At 47.1% G+C, this 20870-nt stretch overlaps 1 protein-coding gene across 2 annotated transcripts in view; it reads right to left on the bottom strand.

Moving 5' to 3' along the window:
- The window catches only part of PPARGC1B (PPARG coactivator 1 beta), a 123465-nt gene that overhangs the window by 25988 nt on the left and 76607 nt on the right, over positions 1-20870 (bottom strand). For both annotated transcript variants that reach the window (XM_036881458.2, XM_057490806.1), the window contains exon 2: positions 5624-5797. In XM_036881458.2, the coding sequence (XP_036737353.2) occupies positions 5624-5797 (174 nt within the window). The remainder of the gene's footprint in view (positions 1-5623; positions 5798-20870) is intronic.

Raw genomic sequence — 20870 nt, forward strand, 5'->3', positions numbered from 1 at the left:
TGGTGGTGGCGCTGGCGGTAGTGGTGAGGGTGGCAGTGGCAGTGGTGGCGGTGGTGGCAGTGAGGATGGGGATGGGAGCCGTGGTGACTGTGGCAGTAGCAGTCCCCCCCTCCTCTTCCGCCTCCCCCTCCCCCTAACACACACACACTGAATGACTACTCTGCACCCGGTGTTTCTGGGGACTGGTGGCAGAGCAATGCCAAGCCTGGCACAGTTCCTACCCTCCTGGAACTTATTCTCCAGGGGAGTTAAACAAAGAAACAAGATTGTGTCAGGGAGTAAAAAGGCTGAGAAGAAAATAAAACGAACTGTGATAGAGAATAAGAAAGCGGTAAAGATTTACAGGCTGCTTAGGGTAACTAAAGAGGGCTGCTTTGGGCAGCTGATTCTTAACCTTAGGCTTGACAGATGAGAAGGCACCACCAGGAACAGGGTGGAGGACAGAAGATTCTGGGCAGAGGGAAGACCTAGTGCCAATGAGTGGGACAGACTTTGGCCATTGAGGAATAGAAAGACTCCGTAAATAAACACTGCCTCAGGTAAACCCACAGCCGCCTCCGAGAGGGGGTACTACTCTCAAGTCTGTTTTGCAGTTGAGGAAAATGAGGCCTGTGGAGGTGAAGCAAGATGTCTAGGGTCACACAGCAAATGAAGGACAGAGGCAGGACTCCCACTGAGCCCGCCATGTGTCAATGAAGCAAGACTCTTCCTTCTCTGATGTCTGAGGTCTGTAATGACGAGGGGCGGTGCTGCACACTCCAAACCTGCCCACCAGCCCCAGCCCGCCAGCCCCCATGCTCTGCTTCCAGGCGAGGCCCAGAGCGCCTCCCTCAGTACACCCCGGCAGCTGGGCCTGTTCTGGCAGGCGGCACATTCCGTCACATGATGCCTTTCCCATCCCAGCTTAGGCCGTTTATCCTTTCTTCAGGAAATTCATCTGAAATACACGTCTTGTGATGGCCTTTTGGCTGGACTAAATCTGTTCTAGGCCTTGTAGCTGGAGCAACAGCTGAGTGATTCGAAGTGGGGACATGGGGAGAAGAGAACAAACGTGTCTGTAATCTTTGGAACAGAGCTGAGAATAAAAGAAAGGTCAAAAGAAGGTTTTGGTTGGGCCTGACGCAAGCCAAGGATGGGGGTGAAGGGTGGGAGGACAGAGGTCATTCCAGGTCCAGAGACTCTGGCCTGAGAAAGTGCCAGGTCTCACCTGAGGCTCCCCACCCCCACCCTCAGGCTGCAGTCTCCTGTGTTCCCAGAGCATTTGTCTTGTGGGATGGGGAGTTAAGATCTTGGAACTGGCCTCAGTGACCACTCTTGGGGCTGACCACATGGGGCTCTGCCCCCATAAGGGAACCTTGGACTAGCCGTCTCCCTCTTCTAAGCCTCGCTGCTTTTTCTGTCAGATGGAAGGTATGATCCCTGGGCAGCCTCCCCTCCATGGCTACTAGGAAGGCCAAGATGGGCAGTGGTGATGAACGCACTCCAGAGCGTTCTTCCCACGCCTAGCTTAGTGCTTGAGGCCCAGGTGGCAGAGAGGCGGACTTACCGAATGGAAAAAGGAATGAACCAAACACTGAACTCTGGCTGCAGGGAGAGACTGAGATCAGTGTCTCAGACAATGGATTCCAGAGGGAGGGAAGTTATTCAGAAATTATGTTATCAGTACTAGGTAGAATGAGAATTCCCTCTTTCACAAGGACAACAGCAAACAGTCCACAGATACTATGAATTACTGCAAATACTGGAGCTGGGTCCCTCAGAGACCACAGAGTGACCAGGGCTGTTAAACATGTGGCCTGTGTGCCACCAGTCCCCATGTCACTAACCAACTGCGGCTCTCACTCCTTCCATGCCAGCATCTTTCTTAACACTGTCCTCTAGGCAACAATTGCCAGTGCTCAGGAGGAAACCTATTTACCATTCTTTCTTGGGTAAGGGGAATGAAGGTCCAGGAGAGAGACCTGTCAAGGTCACCCAGCAAGTCAGAGGGAGTGTCAAGGATGCGCTGTGTGCCTGGCATTGTGCTAAAATGAATACGTGACAACAGAGACCTCAAGAAGTACCTGACAGGTGGGTAAAGACAAAATGACCAACAGAAGGCCTTGCTCTCCACGGGCTGTTCCAGCGCAGGAGCAGCCGGGTGGGGCTGGAGGCCCTGGCTCTGCCTGGGAAGACAGGCCGTTCATGCCTACTTTATCCATCAGCACCTTCGGATAATACGTCAGAGGGAGCCGCGCCACCCCTCTCCTCTTCCCGGGCCCATTAGCTCAGCACTCCCTGCTCCGCATGGAAACAGAGTGCAAATTAATGGAGAGTTAATCAGCTGAGGAAGGGATATTAATAGACTCGGCCCCACCCCCAACCTTCCTAAGCTGATCTCAGGCTGGAAAGAGGAAAAGGAAATCTTTAAGACTTTCAGAAATCTGAGGGAAAATGCTTCATTTTGAAGGTCTAAAGAGGCTTAAAGAATGCCACAGAACACGGCAGTGGCTGCCAGGTCCAGAAAGACACTCAGAAATCCTCTGCTCTCCAGGGGGCTTGCCTGAAGCCCTGGACACCCAGGAAATCAGCTCCCCCTGTCTTCCAGGAGGGGGGTCCATAGGTTCCCTCAGAGCCTAAAAGGACCCATGACTCTTCCTCCCAGGAAATTAAGAACTGTAGATCGAATCCATGTTCCTTCCTCACTCCTCACATGGGGAAACTGAGGCCCAACAGAAGAGCTACTGGCCCAAGGCCACATAGAAATTGTGGCAGAGTGACCACAGCCTGCTTTGTCCAAACATACTTACTAAGTGCCGGTTGCGGCTCTGGCCCAAGGACCCTGGGCACACAGAGATGGAAGTGCTGCTCCTGCCCCCGAGGAGATGTCACCCTTGCGATGGTTGCTTGCTCTCCCCTCTCCCAGTCCGTTTCCACAGCAATGGTGCCACTCACCTGTTAGAACATGGCTCTGACACAAGGCAGCATGGCTCTATGATTCCCAAGCACGGAAACTATGCAGACTGGTGGCCGAGGGAGGATTAGAACCTATAGCCCTAGAATCCCAGCTCAAGGGTTTGGGAATGGGTCATGCCTGCTCTTTAGCAGAAAAGAAAATAAGTATTACAATCAGTCCCTCCATTCAACACACATGATTATTCCCTTACAATGTGCAAGGGCCCCAAGACCAGTAAATGCTGTTTGTCTTCAAGGCACTCACAGTCTAAAGGACACATATAGACACATGCATGCACACATACACACGTGCACACGCACACACACACACACACACACACACACACACACACACACACACACAGAAGATGTGAGTACAGTAGAGGAAATAACTGACCAACTGCCTTAGTAGGAGGCAAGCCAACATGACACCTGGGCATCAAAGGATTTATTCATTTAATAAACATTTATTAAGCCCTGACAAAGTGCCAGGCTCTGTGCAGAGCCCTGGCAGTATAACACTGCACAGTGCACAGTGGCTTTCAAGCCCTTGGGGCTCATGTCTGGGGGGTGGGGGAGAGTCAGGCACTGATCACACAGTCATATGAACTGAGGGTGCATCCGCGTGTAATGATGGAGCTGGCCTGATCTTAGGAGAACAGGTGGGGTGTGCAGGCCATAAAGGGGAGAGGGGCTGGGTAGATTCTGACCATCTGTGAGGATTCTGCCTTCCTTGCTGGGCTAGGAGCCTGGGGGCCGCACCAGGCTGACTTGTATGTGAGGCCATTTCACACACACAGTAGGGGCCTGTGGGGCAGTCTGGGCAGTCTCCGAGTATGTGGGGGCTTGTACAGTTTGGGTGTGGATGGTCTTCATGCACTCGTGAACTCTCTACAACCTGAAAGTATTTTCTGAAAGTTGGCCCTCTGTGAGGGAGGGGGCAGCTATGGCATGGCGGTCATGCCCATAGATGGAGAATGGAGTCCCTGGGTGCGGCAGAACTAGAGCCCAGCCCTGCTGATCCTCAGAGGGTTGACGGAGAGGCTGTGCGGCAGTGAGGGGTACGGGCTCCTCAGCTAATCCTTACCCTGACCCTCCGAGCTGTGTGACCCTGGGAAAATTACTTTACCCCTCTGAGCTTCTTTTTCCCCACCTATAAAATGGGTTATTAATAGTCCTTTACTTAGAGGTTAGAATAGTCTTGGGAAAAATCCAAACTCCTTACCATGGCCCATGAGACCCTGCATGATCCGGCCTCCCGCCTATTTCTCCAACTTCACCTCCTGGCTCTTTCCCCTCAGCTACTATCCTCCAGCCTTTCGGTTCCCCAACACAGCAAGCTTTCCTGCTTTCTGGCCCTGCACACACTGCTTCCTCCGCCTCGAAGCTCTGCTCCTTCCCTTTGACCTTCATGCAGCTCCTCCCTCTCATCCTTCCGCTGAAGCATCTCTTCTTCAGAGGGGCCTTTCCTGATGACGAGTCTTTAGATCTTCTCATCCCAGGCTTATTCCTTTTGTGCCCCTGTCACAGTGACCACCGTCTGCTTCTGTGTTCACCCATCTGGGCTCAGCGTCCCCCGCGGACTGCTGAGTGAGCTCATGGACACACAAAGGGAACTCCACAAACATTTCTGGAAGGAACAATGCAACCCACCAAGAGGACGATTGGAGAGGATGCTCATGTCACACTAGCATGGCATCTGGCCCATAGTACAAAATCATAATTATTCATATTACACTGCCAGACAGGCACAGGGAGCCATGGCCATCCCCCCGGGGTTCACGAGGGAGCGCATTCCAAGGGAAGAATGGTGAGTCCGAGGGTGACCGTCGCCCAGCTGCAGCATGGCCGAGCCCACTTCATCCACTACCCTCCAGACCACATGCCCACACAAGCAAATGCACGAAGAGCTGCCTTTATTCTGAAGCAAACCCTGGACCTCGTATTATTCCATGTCAGAGGGCCTCTTAAAGGAAATGTCCACCATGCCGTGCCCCCCAGGCCAGGTGTGGGAGCACACTGGGGTCAGAGGCATATGTATGCGTAGTGCTTCTAGACACTGCCTCTTTTTTAAAAACTCTAGGCTTCAGGTGAACGATGAAGATAACTATACTTATGTCTGAGAGTTATTAAGAGAATTAAGTGAGTTAATATACACAAACAGGGACAGTCCTGCCACAGAGCAGTTGCTCAATAACGTGAGTCATTCCCATAATGGGGTTGCCTTGGTTATAAATCCCTGGCTCAGGAGCCAGGCAGACTGGGTCTGACTCTAGCTAAGCTACTGACTAGGTAAACTGCCCTAGCACATGCCTGAATGTCCGCAAGCCTCAGTTTCCTCATCTGTAACACGGGAGATAATCATACCTGCCTCACAGGGTAGGAATGAGAATTCTGTGAGATAAAAGGGAAGGGAGGAGTTGGAACCTGGCCCACCGGGGAGCATTGGTCTGACTCAGGGGCACAGAGAGAGCAGCTCTTCCTTTCCACACGCCTGGTGAGGGGGCAGGAATTGCCCGAGATCAAGTGTAGATCCAGGGTGACAGACAGGGTCCCAAGAGCTTTGGTGGGTAAGGAGACTTTTTCACATGGGCAAGTGTGCAGAAAAAGATGGTACAGGCAGAGCCAGGCTTTCAGGAGCAGAGAGAGGCATGTGAGGCAGCAGGGGGCAAGGCTTGAGGGCACGTACCTGGAAGAGCTCCGAGTCGTCAGGGCTGTACTGGCCGGGTTCAGGGGCTGAGTTCTCTGGGCACCACTGCAGTTCCCCAAAGCAGGTGGCTGAGTCAAAGTCCCCGGAGTCCAGCTGGGAGAGGTCAAGCTCAGGGAAGTCGGCGCAGAGCTGCTCCTCCCCGGACCCTCCGCTCTGAGGAGACAGAGGAAAGGGGACAGGTCAGAGCTGAGCTCGGCTAGACCTATGCAGAGACTCTCTCACTCGCGGTGCTGCCAGCCCGGACCCTTGGCTGCTCCTGGCCAAGGGCTAGTTTTGCCAAGTGACCAAGAGATGTAAAGTTCTGACCCCCTTTTCTGCAACTATTGAATCCACCAGGAGCTAAACCAGGCCCTGGCAGGACAGACCCTGCCTGCTGCTCTCTCCCCGCCTCCTCTGCACTGCTACATAGTCAAAGCCCTGCCCACATAGCACCTCTTTTCTCACACTGCCCTTTTCTTTTACTGGAACTGTTATGTTGAAAACTTTATTAGAATCTGTGAATTGAGAGATACTCCTTATATATATAACTGCCCCATGTGAAAGGGGATTTCTAGAAGACAACATTCCTCAATATTAATAAGATACAACAAAAAATAAGATACAACAGCAATAACAATGGCTGACATTACTGAGGGATTGCTATGCTCTGGAGAAACTCACCCGTTTCCTGGGATTTCACAGGAATATTTGTGATGTCTAAAATGTGTCAGACCACCCATCAGTAGACAATAGGAAAACAAAACTATAATGACCCGTATTATGGAATACTACAGTGTTACTGAAAGGAATGAGGTAGATGTTTATGTTGTCCAAAGCATGTCAGATAAAAAGCTAAACTGTCAGATATCAGCAGGTAGAGTATTATCCCATGTGTGCAAAAAAAAACGCAAGCTACACATTCCTCTATGTATGACAATATATATGCAAAAAGGAGAGGGCCCACAGGGCACAAACCTACCCAACAGTGGTAGCTCGAGGAAAAGGAAGTCATGGAGGCTCTGCCAACAGCACCAGTCGACCAGTGCTTCTCAAAGTGTGGGACAGTCACCACCTCCCAGGAACTTACTAGAAATAATGCAAATTCCCAGCCTTAACCCCAGACCAACCCAGGGGATGATCACTTTCCCATCCTGGTGTCTCTAATTTAATAGTTACCTACAGAAGGGCTACCCTGAAGGTTCAGAAGTTGCCTGAATTGGGAGGCTGGCACAGAACCAGGAGACCACAGGCCCTGGGGTCTGGCAGACCTGAATCGTCACCCCCACTTCCCAGATGTGAACCTTTGGGCAAGTCCCTTCATCCCTCTGAAGCTCAACTGCCTCATCTGTAAAGTGGGACAACAGCTGCCCCACACCATTCCAATTAAACAAGGCAATGTTATGGCCTGGCTTGGTAAGTGCTTGATAAATGGTAGCTAACAGTAATGAAATCAGATAAATAATAATAATAAAAAGGACAGTGTTTCCTTTTTTTTTTTATTTATATGGAGGCAGAGAGGGTGGAACTACCTCAGAGAACAAAAAAAGGCTAAGAGAAACAGGTTTTGCCCAGGCCTTTTCCTTAATTGTTCCCACTTACTAGGCCTCATAAATTATGAATACATGTGTATTATTAGCTCTGCTTGATACAGGAAAAAGGCTTTTATCCAAATTTGGGTCAAATGTCTTAATTGGTGTTTTATAAGACTCCTGCCCCCACAGGCAGCACCAGGGCCGGGTTCTCTCAAGTGGCCGTCCCCTGCTCTCAGGCCAGGCAACACGGTGCCTAGCAAGCCTCTGTCTCTAGCAACATACCTCCACCAGCCTTGCCCTCCAGCTGCCGGGTCTTTCACAACCACATGTATTCAACAACCTTGAACGTCCAGCACCACGTCACCCTGGGTCCAGCCCAACATCCCACGTGACAAGCACTACAGCTCACCTGCTGTGGCCACACTGAACACTCAGGTGGCTTCCCAGCCACCTCACAGGGAATCCCTTCTCCTCCATGCCCAGTCAGACTATGGGGATGCAGTAGTCTTGCTTATTCTTGATGGACGGTTGGTTTGTTTCCAGTTTTGGGCTATTAAGAACAAGTCTGCAACATTTGTGTACAAGTCTTTGTGTGGACAGACGTTTTCCTTTCTCCTGGGCAAATCTCCAGGTGTGGGATTGCTGGGTCCTATGCAAGTCTATATGCGACTTTATAGACTATAAAAAACTACAACACTGCTCTCCTAAGTAGTTGTACTACTGTACACTCTCAGCAGCTGCATAGACCTTCAGCTGTTTCAGTTCTTACCCTCACCAGCACTTGGTATGGTCAGTCATTTTTCACATCAACCATGCTGGTGGTGCCTTCCAGTGCTCATTAAATGCTACATGTGCCTGGCACTGCAAACTGCAGGACTCAGTTTGTTCCTTCAGGAGCTGACATCTCAGTGGGGAAGAAAACACATAGATGTTTCATTAAGACTGTGTCAGTGCCATGAAGGAGACAAACCGGCTGTGCTGACGGGAGATCATGTAGGGGTGGGGGCGGCAGGGAAGGTTTCCTGCAGAAGCTGGTATCTGAGTTGAGACCTGAAGGAGTCAGGCAGCAGAAGAGGTGGGGAAGAACATTCCAGGCAGAGGGCCCAGCCAAGGCAAAGACCCAAATGTGGGCCAAGCCTAGAACATGAGGCGCTGACCAAATGCCATGGAGGCTGTGGCTTGGTAAGCAATGGGGGATGGGAGAAGGTGCCTTCAGAGAGGCAGGTGGAGACCAGGTGGGCAGGGAGTGTAAAGAAATGGGGCTTCACTCTGAGTATGATGGAGGCAGGGCCAGCACAGAGGCAGCAGATGGGTTCACTGGGGGAGCAGGGCGGGTGGTGGGGCTGGGAGGCACCACTGACACTCCACGGAGGGCCTCTGGAGCAGGAGGGGGGCCAACAGCAGAGACACCGGGTACTGGGCAGCTGGGGCCACCCTGGCCAGCAAAGCCCCAAGCTATAAGCCCTCTGAGGAGCTCTTTCTATTTGTTCCTGATCCTTTTCATCCCAGTAAATCAGAACAGCCACCACTGTAAGCCTCCCTTCTGAGGCTCAGCAACAGCTTTAAAATTGGAGTCCCAGAATCCCACCAGCCAGGAACCAGCATCCCTATGAGGTTGTCCAGGAAAGTCGGGGACAATTTAGGAGTCAGAGGTCCATTCAAGGACCATATAAAAGCTATGGATCCATAAAATGCTATTAATAAAGTATGTGTGTGCAATGCATGTGTGTACAGGAATTTATACTTAACTTCTAGGCCTTCAAGGCTGCAGCGTAAAATCTCCTGCCCTGTCGGTCTACCTCCTTCACTCTGCAGATACGGACACTGAGGCCCAAGAAGGATAACGGAGTTGCTCAGGGTCATCCAGGACATGCCCTTCTCATCACAACCATGCCAGCTTCTGTATAAAATACCCATAAAATGGCCATGACTACTGCATGTATCGATTATCCATAGCAGCTCAACATACTCAGTGTACTCAGGACACAAAAATAAAGAAACCTTAGCTTCACGGGTCTATCAATTAGGACTAAGGCCACTCCAGCTAAAAATCATGCAGCACTGCATTACCAATGATGTCTCCGGCCTTCACATTTCAAGGGGCTTTTGAAGGTGTGACGCAGTTCTCTCTGAAAGGTCTGACTTGAGGCCCTCTTGTTCTGTACCGGCTGTGCCCTGCAGGCCCCACCAGGGCAGCTGGGAGGTCACAATACGGGACTCAGCCACTGCCACTACTGAGCGCTCACTACACGCCAAGGGCATGCCAGGTGCCTTACACACACCCTCTCATCAGATTCTTAAAACAACCCCGTTATATGACAATGGGCTGCCACTGTCCCCACGTTACTAATCAGGGGAGTCAGAGATGGAGTCCCCTGTATCAATCTGCAGGAGCTGCTGTTACAAAGCACCACAGGCTGTGTGACCTAAACAGCAGAAATGCATTGCCTCGTAGTCCTGCAGGCCAGCAGTCTTGAGATCGAGGTGTTGGCTCCTTCTCAGGCCTCCCAGTTTGCAGTTGGCCATCTTCTCTCTCTGTATCTTTGCACTGTCCTTCCTCTTTGTGTGTCACTGTGTCCAAACTTCCCCTTTTGATAAGGACACCAGCATGCTGGATCAGGGCCCACCCTGATGACCTCATCTGAACTTGCTTACCTCTAGAATGACCGTATCTCCAAATAAGGTCACATTCTGAGGTCCCAGGGATTAGGACTCCTACACATCTGTTTTTGGAGGACAGAATTCAACCCAGAGACTTGGAAAGGTGAGGTTGAGTCTCAAACCCAAGTTTCTTCAGTCCCTACAAAGTCCATGCCAGCACCCAACATCTTACTTCCGAGAGTGAGGACACTCAAAACCACTGATTCCTGTGGACAGGTGGGGCGAGGGAGCTTTGGAGAAGGGCTGGGAAAGACCTGTCACATGGCAAGCTTGTGGCTGCACAGGGACAGGTCTGGGGCCAAATGTGCTGTGCTGTACACCAGCCTTGTGGGGCGACCCCCAACACAGGCCTGCTCACACCCCTGCTGTGGGACATCCCTCTGGTTGCTGAGCCCTCTGTACCCATTCCTCCACCACCACCACCACCCTGATCTCCCAAGCCAGGAAGATAAATGCCCCCAGCAGCAGATTACTAGTGTTTTGTATAGATTCACATAAGTGGCTTTTTTGGAAGCCTGTGTATCTTGTTGGAAATCGATTCCCTGCGTAAGAAAGAATGCATGTTCAGGAAAAACTGGTGGCTTCACTTTACTGACTCCAATCAGCAAACCGCCTAGCTTAGTGCTTGGCCCCGAGCATACTCTCAGTGAGTGGGTGGGGGGAAGCAGGAGCCGGATGAGGGGCTGGGGCAGAGTCTGGGTTCTGGGCCCGTCCACACTTGGTCAGCACCCTTCACCGGGTTGCCTCTCTCTTGGGTTTTCACTGCCCCCGTGAGGGAAGAAAGCCTCAGACACACAGACCCTATGGACCCTTGTCACTCAAGCATTTGATGCAGTTCTGTACTAATCCAGTTTCCAAGAACCACACAGGAATTGGGGAAATATCTAGGTAGAAGTCAGCATTTAATAAATAAATTAATTAATTAATGACTTGACAGAGAGCTAGACAAAGGTGTAGAGGGAAGGACTGTCTTGAAATGGAAAGAGGCCTGGACAAGGAGGGCAAAAAGGCCCCACCTTGGCTTTGCTACTAACACTAATCCTTCGAGGTTAGGACCTGACTTTTGCCACCTCACTTTCTATTGAAAAGAAAAAGAATCCTACCTCACAGGTAGGATCTACGAAAGTATGCAAATATAGAGTACACAGGTGGGGAGCCTAGCCTAGTCAGACACTCCATGAATGCTGGTCATAGATATAGGACTTACAGTTGACATCCAAGTGATGTTCAATACTATGGTCTTCTTGATACCATCCCAATGCAGGAAGTGGTCAATTGGCTTGACTGATGGAAAAACAGGGACTCTCAGAGGATCAAGCTTTGAAAACTTATCTTCTGATCCACCCCTCAGTCCTAAACCTACTGACTCTCTCAATCCTAAGTTCTTTCAACCTTGACCAGCCCCTTGCTCCCAGGTCACCATCACTCATGGTTCTTCTGGAGGAATGGTCTTGCCTGGATGGCCAAACGTCGCTGGCTCTCTCCAGGCCTTCCAGGATGGAGGGCAGCAGGGCACCATCCAGGCTTGGCAGACTGACCCCTTGACCACCACCTTCGACACCCTAACCACACCCCACGGCCGGCTTGCCACCTCCTCCACTGACAAGACGTTGTATTGGATGGTCTGAGGCAAGTTCCCCTATTAAATTGCTGTCAGGAAGGAGTCTTGGCAGATAGCTGGCAGAGGGGGTCACCTCTCCTACCTTCCTGATTCCTTAGTGGACACCACTAACTGACCAAGGCTCTCACTTCTCTGAGCCCCAAGCCTGCTCAACACGGAGCCTTAGGGACCTATTGATCAATTAGATCCGGCCTGGTCTAGACCTATGACCCTGTGCCTCCGCTTGTCTTCTAGGAAGGAAGTGGGATAAGCATCCATGAAGTCCCCTCCTACCCATTCACCTTCTTAATGGCGGCAGCCCACTGATTTTCCTGGGGAAGCCGCCCCTCCCCTCCACTCAGCTGTTGCAGGTAAACCCTAGTCTGGCTAATAAAAGTGCTTCATCCAGTGGCCACAAGTGGTTCAACTGATTCAGGGGTGGGTCAGAGTGAACACCAGGAATTTGCTGGGACATTTGGACAGGGGCTCAGCTGGCCGAATTTAATTCCAGAGAGGCTGGCAGCTGTCTTTGCCACTCCCTGGGGAGAGCCTGCCTCGGAATGAGGCTAGCATAGGGAATGCAGGTCTAAGAGGCGGAAAGAGATGGGTTCCAGATAAAATAACTTAAATACTTGGATCCAGTGGTACCTGAAGCCAGTATATCCTGTACTCTGCAGCTACGTGAGTAAATAAATTCCTTTTCCAGACTACGTGCCAGTTGGAGTTTGTTACGTACCAATGAAAGTTAGGACTAATCTGTCTTATGTTAAAAAAAATAAAATCTAATCTTCCCACTGCCTTCCAAATTGGTACAAAACTCCTAAAGTGGCTTTTAGAAGAACAATAAGGAGAGTAATTGATCTTAGTCCCCACAGAAATGCTTACAGCAGCCCCTGAAATAAGACTTAGGGGCCACAGACACAAAGTTACGCTCCAGAAAGAAAAAGTAGAAAATGGAGGGACTCTTGGGCCCAGGCTAAGAGAACAAAAGACCCTGGACTTTGATATAAACCAGGCCATTGACAGGATCTGCCACCAAAACACTGAGGACGAAGCACCTCAGCCTCTCACTCAAGGTCCTTTCCATGTGGAAGCATCTGGCCTCAGGCCTGCTGAGCACAGACTCAGTGACACTCAGCCCTTTCACAGGGTCCCTAAGTCCCAGCCATGCAGCTGCCAGCTCAGGGCTTCGTGTGAGGCCAGACTGGCTTCTCCAGCCCAGAGAGTTAAAATGGGTGCCGGTGGGCAGGAATGGGCTACAGGGTCAGACCAGACCCAGCCAGCCAGGAAGAATGGCGGTTACCAGTGACCTTAGGAAGGCAGCTTTGCAGAGTAAGTAGGGCAACAGGATGGAAGAAGCCAGGGTCCCTGATACTGAGACATGCAACATTGGCCCACGGTCGCCTACTTCAGGATGTGAAAGATGACTCAACTTGGACCCTGCTCAATTTTTTGTCATTTTGGGGGCTTTCTGTTACTTGTAGGCAAACAAACCTAATTCTTCCTAGGCCCTCTCAGGCCTTTGGTCCAACAGAAGCTCCCTTAACTAACAAGCCAGGTTAACCAACACTTTGCCTGTCATCCTGGGGCAACGCCTTTTACTAACCCAAAGGTGTCCCAGAGGCGCAGAGAGGACTCTCAGGCGCATCCACACATCCGCTCCCACCTGTTGGGCTGTTTGTTTACTGGCAGTCATTTGTGTTTCTTCCCAAACCCATTCATTACTGTCATAAAATGTAATTAAATGGCTCCTAAACAGAAAATCTGAGTACAAGAAGAGATTTCAATGGAAGCTAAGTTAAAGGCTGTGGAAGGATTCATTTAGTTGAGTTGCTTTAAAAAAAAAAGAAGGCAGAGCCAACATGGCGGCGTGAGTAGGACAGTGGGAATCTCCTCCCAAAAACATATATATTTTTGAAAATACAACAAATACAACTAATCCTAAAAGAGAGACCAGAAGACACAGGACAATAGCCAGACTACATCCACACGTGCGAGAGCCCAGCTCCTGGTGAAAGGGGTAAGATACAAGCCGCGGCCCAGCAGGACCCGAGTGCCCCTCCCCCCAGCTCCCGGCGGGAGGAAGCGGGAGCCCAGGACTGCTAAACACCCAGCCCCAGCCACCCACACCAGAGCGCAGACACAGTGCATGCATGGAGGACTGGAAACTAGGGAAACAGGGCAGCAAGACCTCTGAGCGGGTCCCGAAGCTGATGCCCCTGTGACAAAGAAAAGAGAGTGCTTTTTGAAAGTCTTAAAGGGACAGGGATGCAACAGCTGGATGGAAACAAACCACGTCACAGTACAGCAGCTGGAAACTCCAGGGAAACCTGGATGCACTAACCCCCTGGGCAACAGCTCTGAGACCCCTCACGGAGGTAAACAGCCAAACAGCCCCCAGTCCATTACCCCTCTGGGGCGTGGCCACAGCAGAGAAGCAGCCTGAGCCTGGCCACGCCCTCAGCAAGGGAGCTTCCTCCACACCGGCCCGGCAAGACACAAAGACCCAGTCCACACGCAGTTACCCAACACAAGCCACTAGGGGTCGCAGTTGTCCCAGTAAAGAAAGGCCAGTAGCAAGTGGAAAGTTTGGCCCTCCCAGCTGACAGTCAATAGCACCTGTCAACATGAAAAGGCAAAAAAATATGATCCAGACAAGACTAACCCAGACAGCTTCGGCATCTGCTATATCTTCCCCTGAGAAGGAACCTGGGGAGATAGATTTAACCAGTCTTCCTGAAAAAGAGTTCAAAACAAAAGTCATAACCATCCTAATGAACTTGCAGAGAAATATGCAAGAACTAAGGAAGGAGAATACAGAAATAAAACAAGCTCTGGAAGGACTTCAAAACAGAATGGACGAGATGCAAGAGACCATTAATGGACTAGAAAACAGAGAACAGGAACGCAGAGAAGCTGATGCAGAGAGAGATAAAAGGATCTCCAGGAATGAAAGAATTCTAAGAGAGCTGAGTGACCAATCAAAACAGAACAATATCCGCATTATAGGGATACCAGAAGAAGAAGAAGAGAGAAAAAGGGATAGAAAGTGTCTTGGAAGAAATAATTGCTGAAAACTTCCCTAAACTAGGGGAGGAAATGGCCTCTCAGACTACAGAGGTACACAGAACTCCCATGACAAGGGATCCAAGGAGGGCAACACCAAGACACATAATAATTAAAATGGCAAAGATCAAAGACAAGGACAAAGTATTAAAGGGAGCCAGAGAGAAAAAAAAGGTCACCTACAAAGGAAAACCCATCAGGCTATCATCAGACTTCTCAACAGAAACCCTACAGGCCAGAAGAGAATGGCATGATATACTTAATGCAATGAAACAGAAGGGCCTCGAACCAAGGCTACTGTATCCAGCACGATTATCATTTAAATATGAAGGAGGGATTAAACAATTCCCAGACAAGCAAAAGTTGAGGAAATTTGCCTCCCACAAACCACCTCTATAGGGCATCTTACAGGGACTGCTCTAGATGGGAGCACTCCTAAAAAGAGCACAGAACAAAAAACCCAACATATGAAGAAGGGAGGAGGAGGAATAAGAAGGGAGAGAAATAAAGAATCATCAGATCGTGTTTATAATAGCTCAACAAGCGAGTTAAGTAAGATAGTAAAGAAGCTAACCCTGAACCTTTGGTAACCACAAACTTAAAGCCTGCAATGGCAATAAGTACATACCTTTCAATAATCACCCTAAATGTAAATGGACTGAATGCACCAATCGAAAGACACAGAGTAATAGAATGGATAAAAAAGCAAGACCCATCTATATGCTGCTTACAAGAGACTCACCTCAAACCCAAAGACGCACACAGACTTAAAGTCAAGGGATGGAAAAAGATATTTCATGCAAACAACAGGGAGAAAAAAGCAGGTGTTGCAATACTAGTATCAGACAAAACAGACTTCAAAATACAGAAAGTAACAAAAGATAAAGAAGGACATTACATAATGATAAAGGGCTCAGTCCAACAAGAGAACATAACCATTATAAATATATATGCACCCAATACAGGAGCACCAACATACCTGAAACAAATACTAACAGAACTAAAGGAGGAAATAGAATGCAATGCATTCATTCTGGGAGACTTCAACACACCACTCACTCCGAAGGACAGATCCACCAGACAGAAAATAAGTAAGGACACAGAGGCACTGAACAACACACTAGAACAGATGGACCTAATAGACATCTACAGAACTCTACATCCAAAAGCAACAGGATACACATTCTTCTCAAGTGCACATGGAACATTCTCCAGAATAGACCACATACTAGGCACAAAAAGAGCCTCAGTAAATTCAAAAAGACTGAAATCCAACCAACCAACTTTTCAGAACACAAAGGCATAAAACTAGAAATAAACTGTACAAAGAAAGCAAAAAGGCTCACAAACACATGGAGGCTTAACAACATGCTCCTAAATAATCAATGGATTAATGACCAAATTAAAATGGAGATCCAGCAATATATGGAAACAAATGACAACCACAACACTAAGCCCCAACTACTGTGGGGTACAGCAAAAGCAGTCTTCAGAGGAAAGTATATAGCAATCCAGGCATATTTAAAGAAGGAAGAACAATCCCAAATGAATGGTCTAATGTCACAATTACCGAAATTGGAAAAAGAAGAACAAATGACGCCTAAGGTCAGCAGAAGGAGGGACATAATAAAGATCAGAGAAGAAATAAATAAAATTGAGAAGAATAAAACAATAGCAAAAATCAATGAAACCAAGAGCTGGTTCTTCGAGAAAATAAACAAAATAGATAAGCCTCTAGCCAGACTTATTAAGAGGAAAAGAGAGTCAACACAAATCAACAGAATCAGAAACGAGAAAGGAAAAATCACGGTGGACCCCACAGAAATACAAAGAATTATTAGAGAGTACTATGAAAACCTATATGCTAACAAGCTGGGAAACCTAGGAGAAATGGACAACTTCCTAGAAAAATACAACCTTCCAAGACTGACCCAGAAAGAAACAGAAAATCTAAACAGACCAATTACCAGCAACGAAATTGAAGCAGTAATCAAAAAACTACCAAAGGACAAAACCCCCGGGCCAGATGGATTTACCTTGGAATTTTATCAGACATACAGGGAAGACATAATACCCATTCTCCTTAAAGTTTTCCAAAAAATAGAAGAGGAGGGAATACTTCCAAACTCATTCTATGAAGACAACATCACCCTAATACCAAAACCAGGCAAAGACACCACCAAAAAAGAAAACTACAGACCAATATCCCTGATGAACGTAGATGCAAAAATACTCAACAAAATATTAGCAAACCGAATTCAAAAATACATCAAAAGGATCATACACCATGACCAAGTGGGATTCATCCCAGTGATGCAAGGATGGTACAACATTCAAAAATCCATCAACATCATCCACCACATCAACAAAAAGAAGGACAAAAACCACATGATCATATCCATAGATGCAGAAAAAGCATTTGACAAAGTTCAACATCCATTCATGATAAAAACTCTCAGCAAAATGGGAATAGAGGGCAAGTACTTCAACATAATAAAGGCCATCTATGATAAACCCACAGCCAACATTATACTGGACAGCGAGAAGCTGAAAGCTTTTCCTATGAGATCGGTAACTAGACAGGGATGCCCACTCTCCCCACTGTTATTTAACATAGTACTGGAGGTCCTAGCCATGGCAATCAGACAAAATAAAGAAATACAAGGAATCCAGATTGGTAAAGAAGAAGTTAAACTGTCACTATTTGCAGATGACATGATACTGTACATAAAAAACCCTAAAGACTCCACCCCAAAACTACTAGAACTGATATCGGAATACAGCAAAGTTGCAGGATACAAAATCAACACACAGAAATCTGTGGCTTTCCTATACACTAACAACGAACCAACAGAAAGAGAAATCAGGAAAACAACTCCATTCACAATTGCATCAAAAAAAATAAAATACCTAGGAATAAACCTAACCAAAGAAGTGAAAGACTTATACTCTGAAAACTACAAGTCACTCTTAAGAGAAATTAAAGGGGACACTAACAGATGGAAACTCATCCCATGCTCGTGGCTAGGAAGAATTAATATCGTCAAAATGGCCATCCTGCCCAAAGCAATATACAGATTTGATGCAATCCCTATGAAACTACCAGCAACATTCTTCAATGAACTGGAACAAATAATTCAAAAATTCATATGGAAACACCAAAGACCCAGAAAAGCCAAAGCAATCCTGAGAAAGAAGAATAAAGTAGGGGGATCTCATTCCCCAACTTCAAGCTCTACTATAAAGCCATAGTAATCAAGACAATTTGGTACTGGCACAAGAACAGAGCCACAGACCAGTGGAACAGACTAGAGACTCCAGACATTAACCCAAACATATATGGTCAATTAATATTTGATAAAGGAGCCATGGACATACAATGGCGAAATGACAGTCTCTTCAACAGGTGGTGCTGGCAAAACTGGACAGCTACATGTAGGAGAATGAAACTGGACCATTGTCTAACCCCATCTACAAAAGTAAATTCAAAATGGATCAAAGACCTGAATGTAAGTCATGAAACCATTAAACTCTTGAAAAAAAACATAGGCAAAAACCTCTTAGACATAAACATGAGTGACCTCTTCTTGAACATATCACCCCGGGCAAGGAAAACAACAGCAAAAATGAACAAGTGGGACTATACTAAGCTGAAAAGCTTCTGTACAGCAAAAGACACCATCAATAGAACAAAAAGGAACCCTACAGTAAGGGAGAATATATTTGTAAATGACAGATCCGATAAAGGCTTGACGTCCAAAATATATAAAGAGCTCACATGCCTCAACAAACAAAAAACAAATAATCCAATTAAAAAATGGGCAGAGGAACTGAACAGACAGTTCTACAAAAAAGAAATACAGATGGCCAACAGACACATGAAAAGATGCTCCACATCGCTAATTATCAGAGAAATGCAAATTAAAACTACAATGAGGTATCACCTCACACCAGTAAGGATGGCTGCCATCCAAAAGACAAACAACAACAAAAGTTGGCGAGGCTGTGGAGAAAGGGGAACCCTCCTACACTGCTGGGGGGAATGTAAGTTAGTTCAACCATTGTGGAAAGCAGTATGGAGGTTCATCAAAATGCTCAAAACAGACTTACCATTTGACCCAGGAACTCCACTCCTAGGAATTTACCTTAAGAATGCAGCAATCAAGTTTGAGAAAGACAGATGCACCCCTATGTTTATTGCAGCATTATTTACAGTAGCCAAGAATTGGAAGCAACCTAAATGTCCATTGGTAGATGAATGGATAAAGAAGATGTGGTACATATACACAATGGAATATTACTCAGCGATAAGAAGAGGGCAAATCCTACCATTTGCAGCAACATGGATGGAGCTGGAGGGTATTATGCTCAGTGAAATAAGCCAAGTGGAGAAAGAGAAATACCAAATGATTTCACTCATCTGTGGAGTATAAGAACAAAGGAAAAACTGAAGGAACAAAACAGCAGCGGAATCACAGAACCCAAGAATGGACTAACAGGTACCAAAGGGAAAGGGACTGGGGAGGATGGGTGGGTAGGGAGGGATGGGGGGGAGAAGTAGGGGGGGTATTAAGATTAGCATGCATGGGGGGGTGGGAGAGAAGGGAGGGCTGTACAACACAGAGAAGGCAAGTAGTGATTCTACAACATTTTGCTATGCTGATGGACAGTGACTGTAAAGGGGTTTATAGGGGGGACCTGGTATAGGGGAGAGCCTAGTAAACATAATATTCTTCATGTAAGTGTAGATTAACAATAACAAAAAAACAAAAAATAAAGAAAGAAGGAAAAGGGGGATTACTCCCTGATAGGATAAAACTAACTAAATCAACGATTAATGCATGCTTTAAATATCCTTAATTTTGATCACTTAAAGGGTGTCAGATGATCGGCTATGGAGGTCCATTTTTCTGATAATATTCCTTTCTCTTAAAAAAAAAAGCAGTTCCTGTGTGGTGACCTCCAATGAGTTCTACACAATGGTATAAAGGGCATATCAAAGTGTGGGCAAAGGGTCTGTTTGTGTTTATACAGAGGATCAAAGCCTAATTTGGCTACCCAGAAAATGAAATAAGATACGATATGAAGAAGAACTTCCAACATCAGCACTCTCTGGAAGAGTCATACCAGAAGATGATCATCAAAAAACCCCAACAAAGATCCACGCACTGCTACAGCTGTAGATGCACTCATCCCACTGGTTCCTGGACTTGCCATGGGAATGAAGAAGGAGATATCTAAGCTGGCCTGTGCATACAGTAAAACAACAAATTTGACTAGATCTATACTGTCGGAACTCAACGAAGAATTAGGAGAAGTGCAAGTTGTAGCGCTCCAAAATCTTACGACTACAGACTATCTACTGTTAAAAGAACATATGGGATGTGAACAGTTCCCAGGAATGGGTTGTTTTAATTTGTCTGATTTCTCTCAGATTGTTCAAGTACAGTTGGACAATATCCATCATATCATAGATAAATTTTCACAAATGCCTAGGGTGTCTAACTGGTTCTCTTGGTTTCACTGGAGATGGCTGGTAATTTTAGATCTGCTTTGGTTATGTAACTATACTCCTATTATGTTAATGTGTGTGCGCAATTTAATTAGTAGTTTAAAACCTATACATGCTCAAGTTACTCTATAAGAAGGTATGTCAAAGAAATAATCAATCTTCCCATGTTTTCTTCCGCCTGCTTCTTCTATAGCTTTTCTTCTTCCTTCCTAATTACAACCCTTAAATAGGATTCTTGCCTCATATCGAATTTACCGAGTATCATAATTCCTCCAAGCGGTAAACATACCTCAAGACAAATGCTGGGCATAGAAGCCACAGGGCATAAATCTGCAAAGAAGTAAAAAGCTAACCTTTTCAAACAATATGGCTTCTCTCTCACTTATCAACTTTACATTTCCCTGTATGGCCCCGGAAGATGACTGATTAGCCAGAGACGGGTAAGATTCCTCAAGGGAGGAACAACCTAAGACAGGCACAGTCGCAGGGGGGCCATCAGGTGAGAAATTGGGGATCAACAGAGGTGAGGCTTAGAACCTCTCCCCACCCTGTTTTGAGAGAAATCTTCTGCATCCGTGGATGTTTTATTACCCTTGTCTAGCTTGGACTAACACATAGTCTACAGGCACACACCTGATCATCTACATTTGCTCTCTTACAACACTAAACTATGTTTTCTACCTTTATCTTGCATCTACCTACCACTTCAGCATTTTATTAAAAATAATAATAATAATAATAATAAAGGGAGAAATGTGGGATCCACATATAAATCAAGTATAAAAATCAAACGAATATTCATATTTGACCTGATTATTTATAGTTCATAATGCGTGATCAAAATCGAAAGTTTCTGTCATGACGGCGGTTGCACTG

This window comes from Manis pentadactyla, chromosome 2, assembly GCF_030020395.1.
Source record: "Manis pentadactyla isolate mManPen7 chromosome 2, mManPen7.hap1, whole genome shotgun sequence".
Classification (NCBI taxonomy): Eukaryota; Metazoa; Chordata; class Mammalia; order Pholidota; family Manidae; genus Manis; species Manis pentadactyla.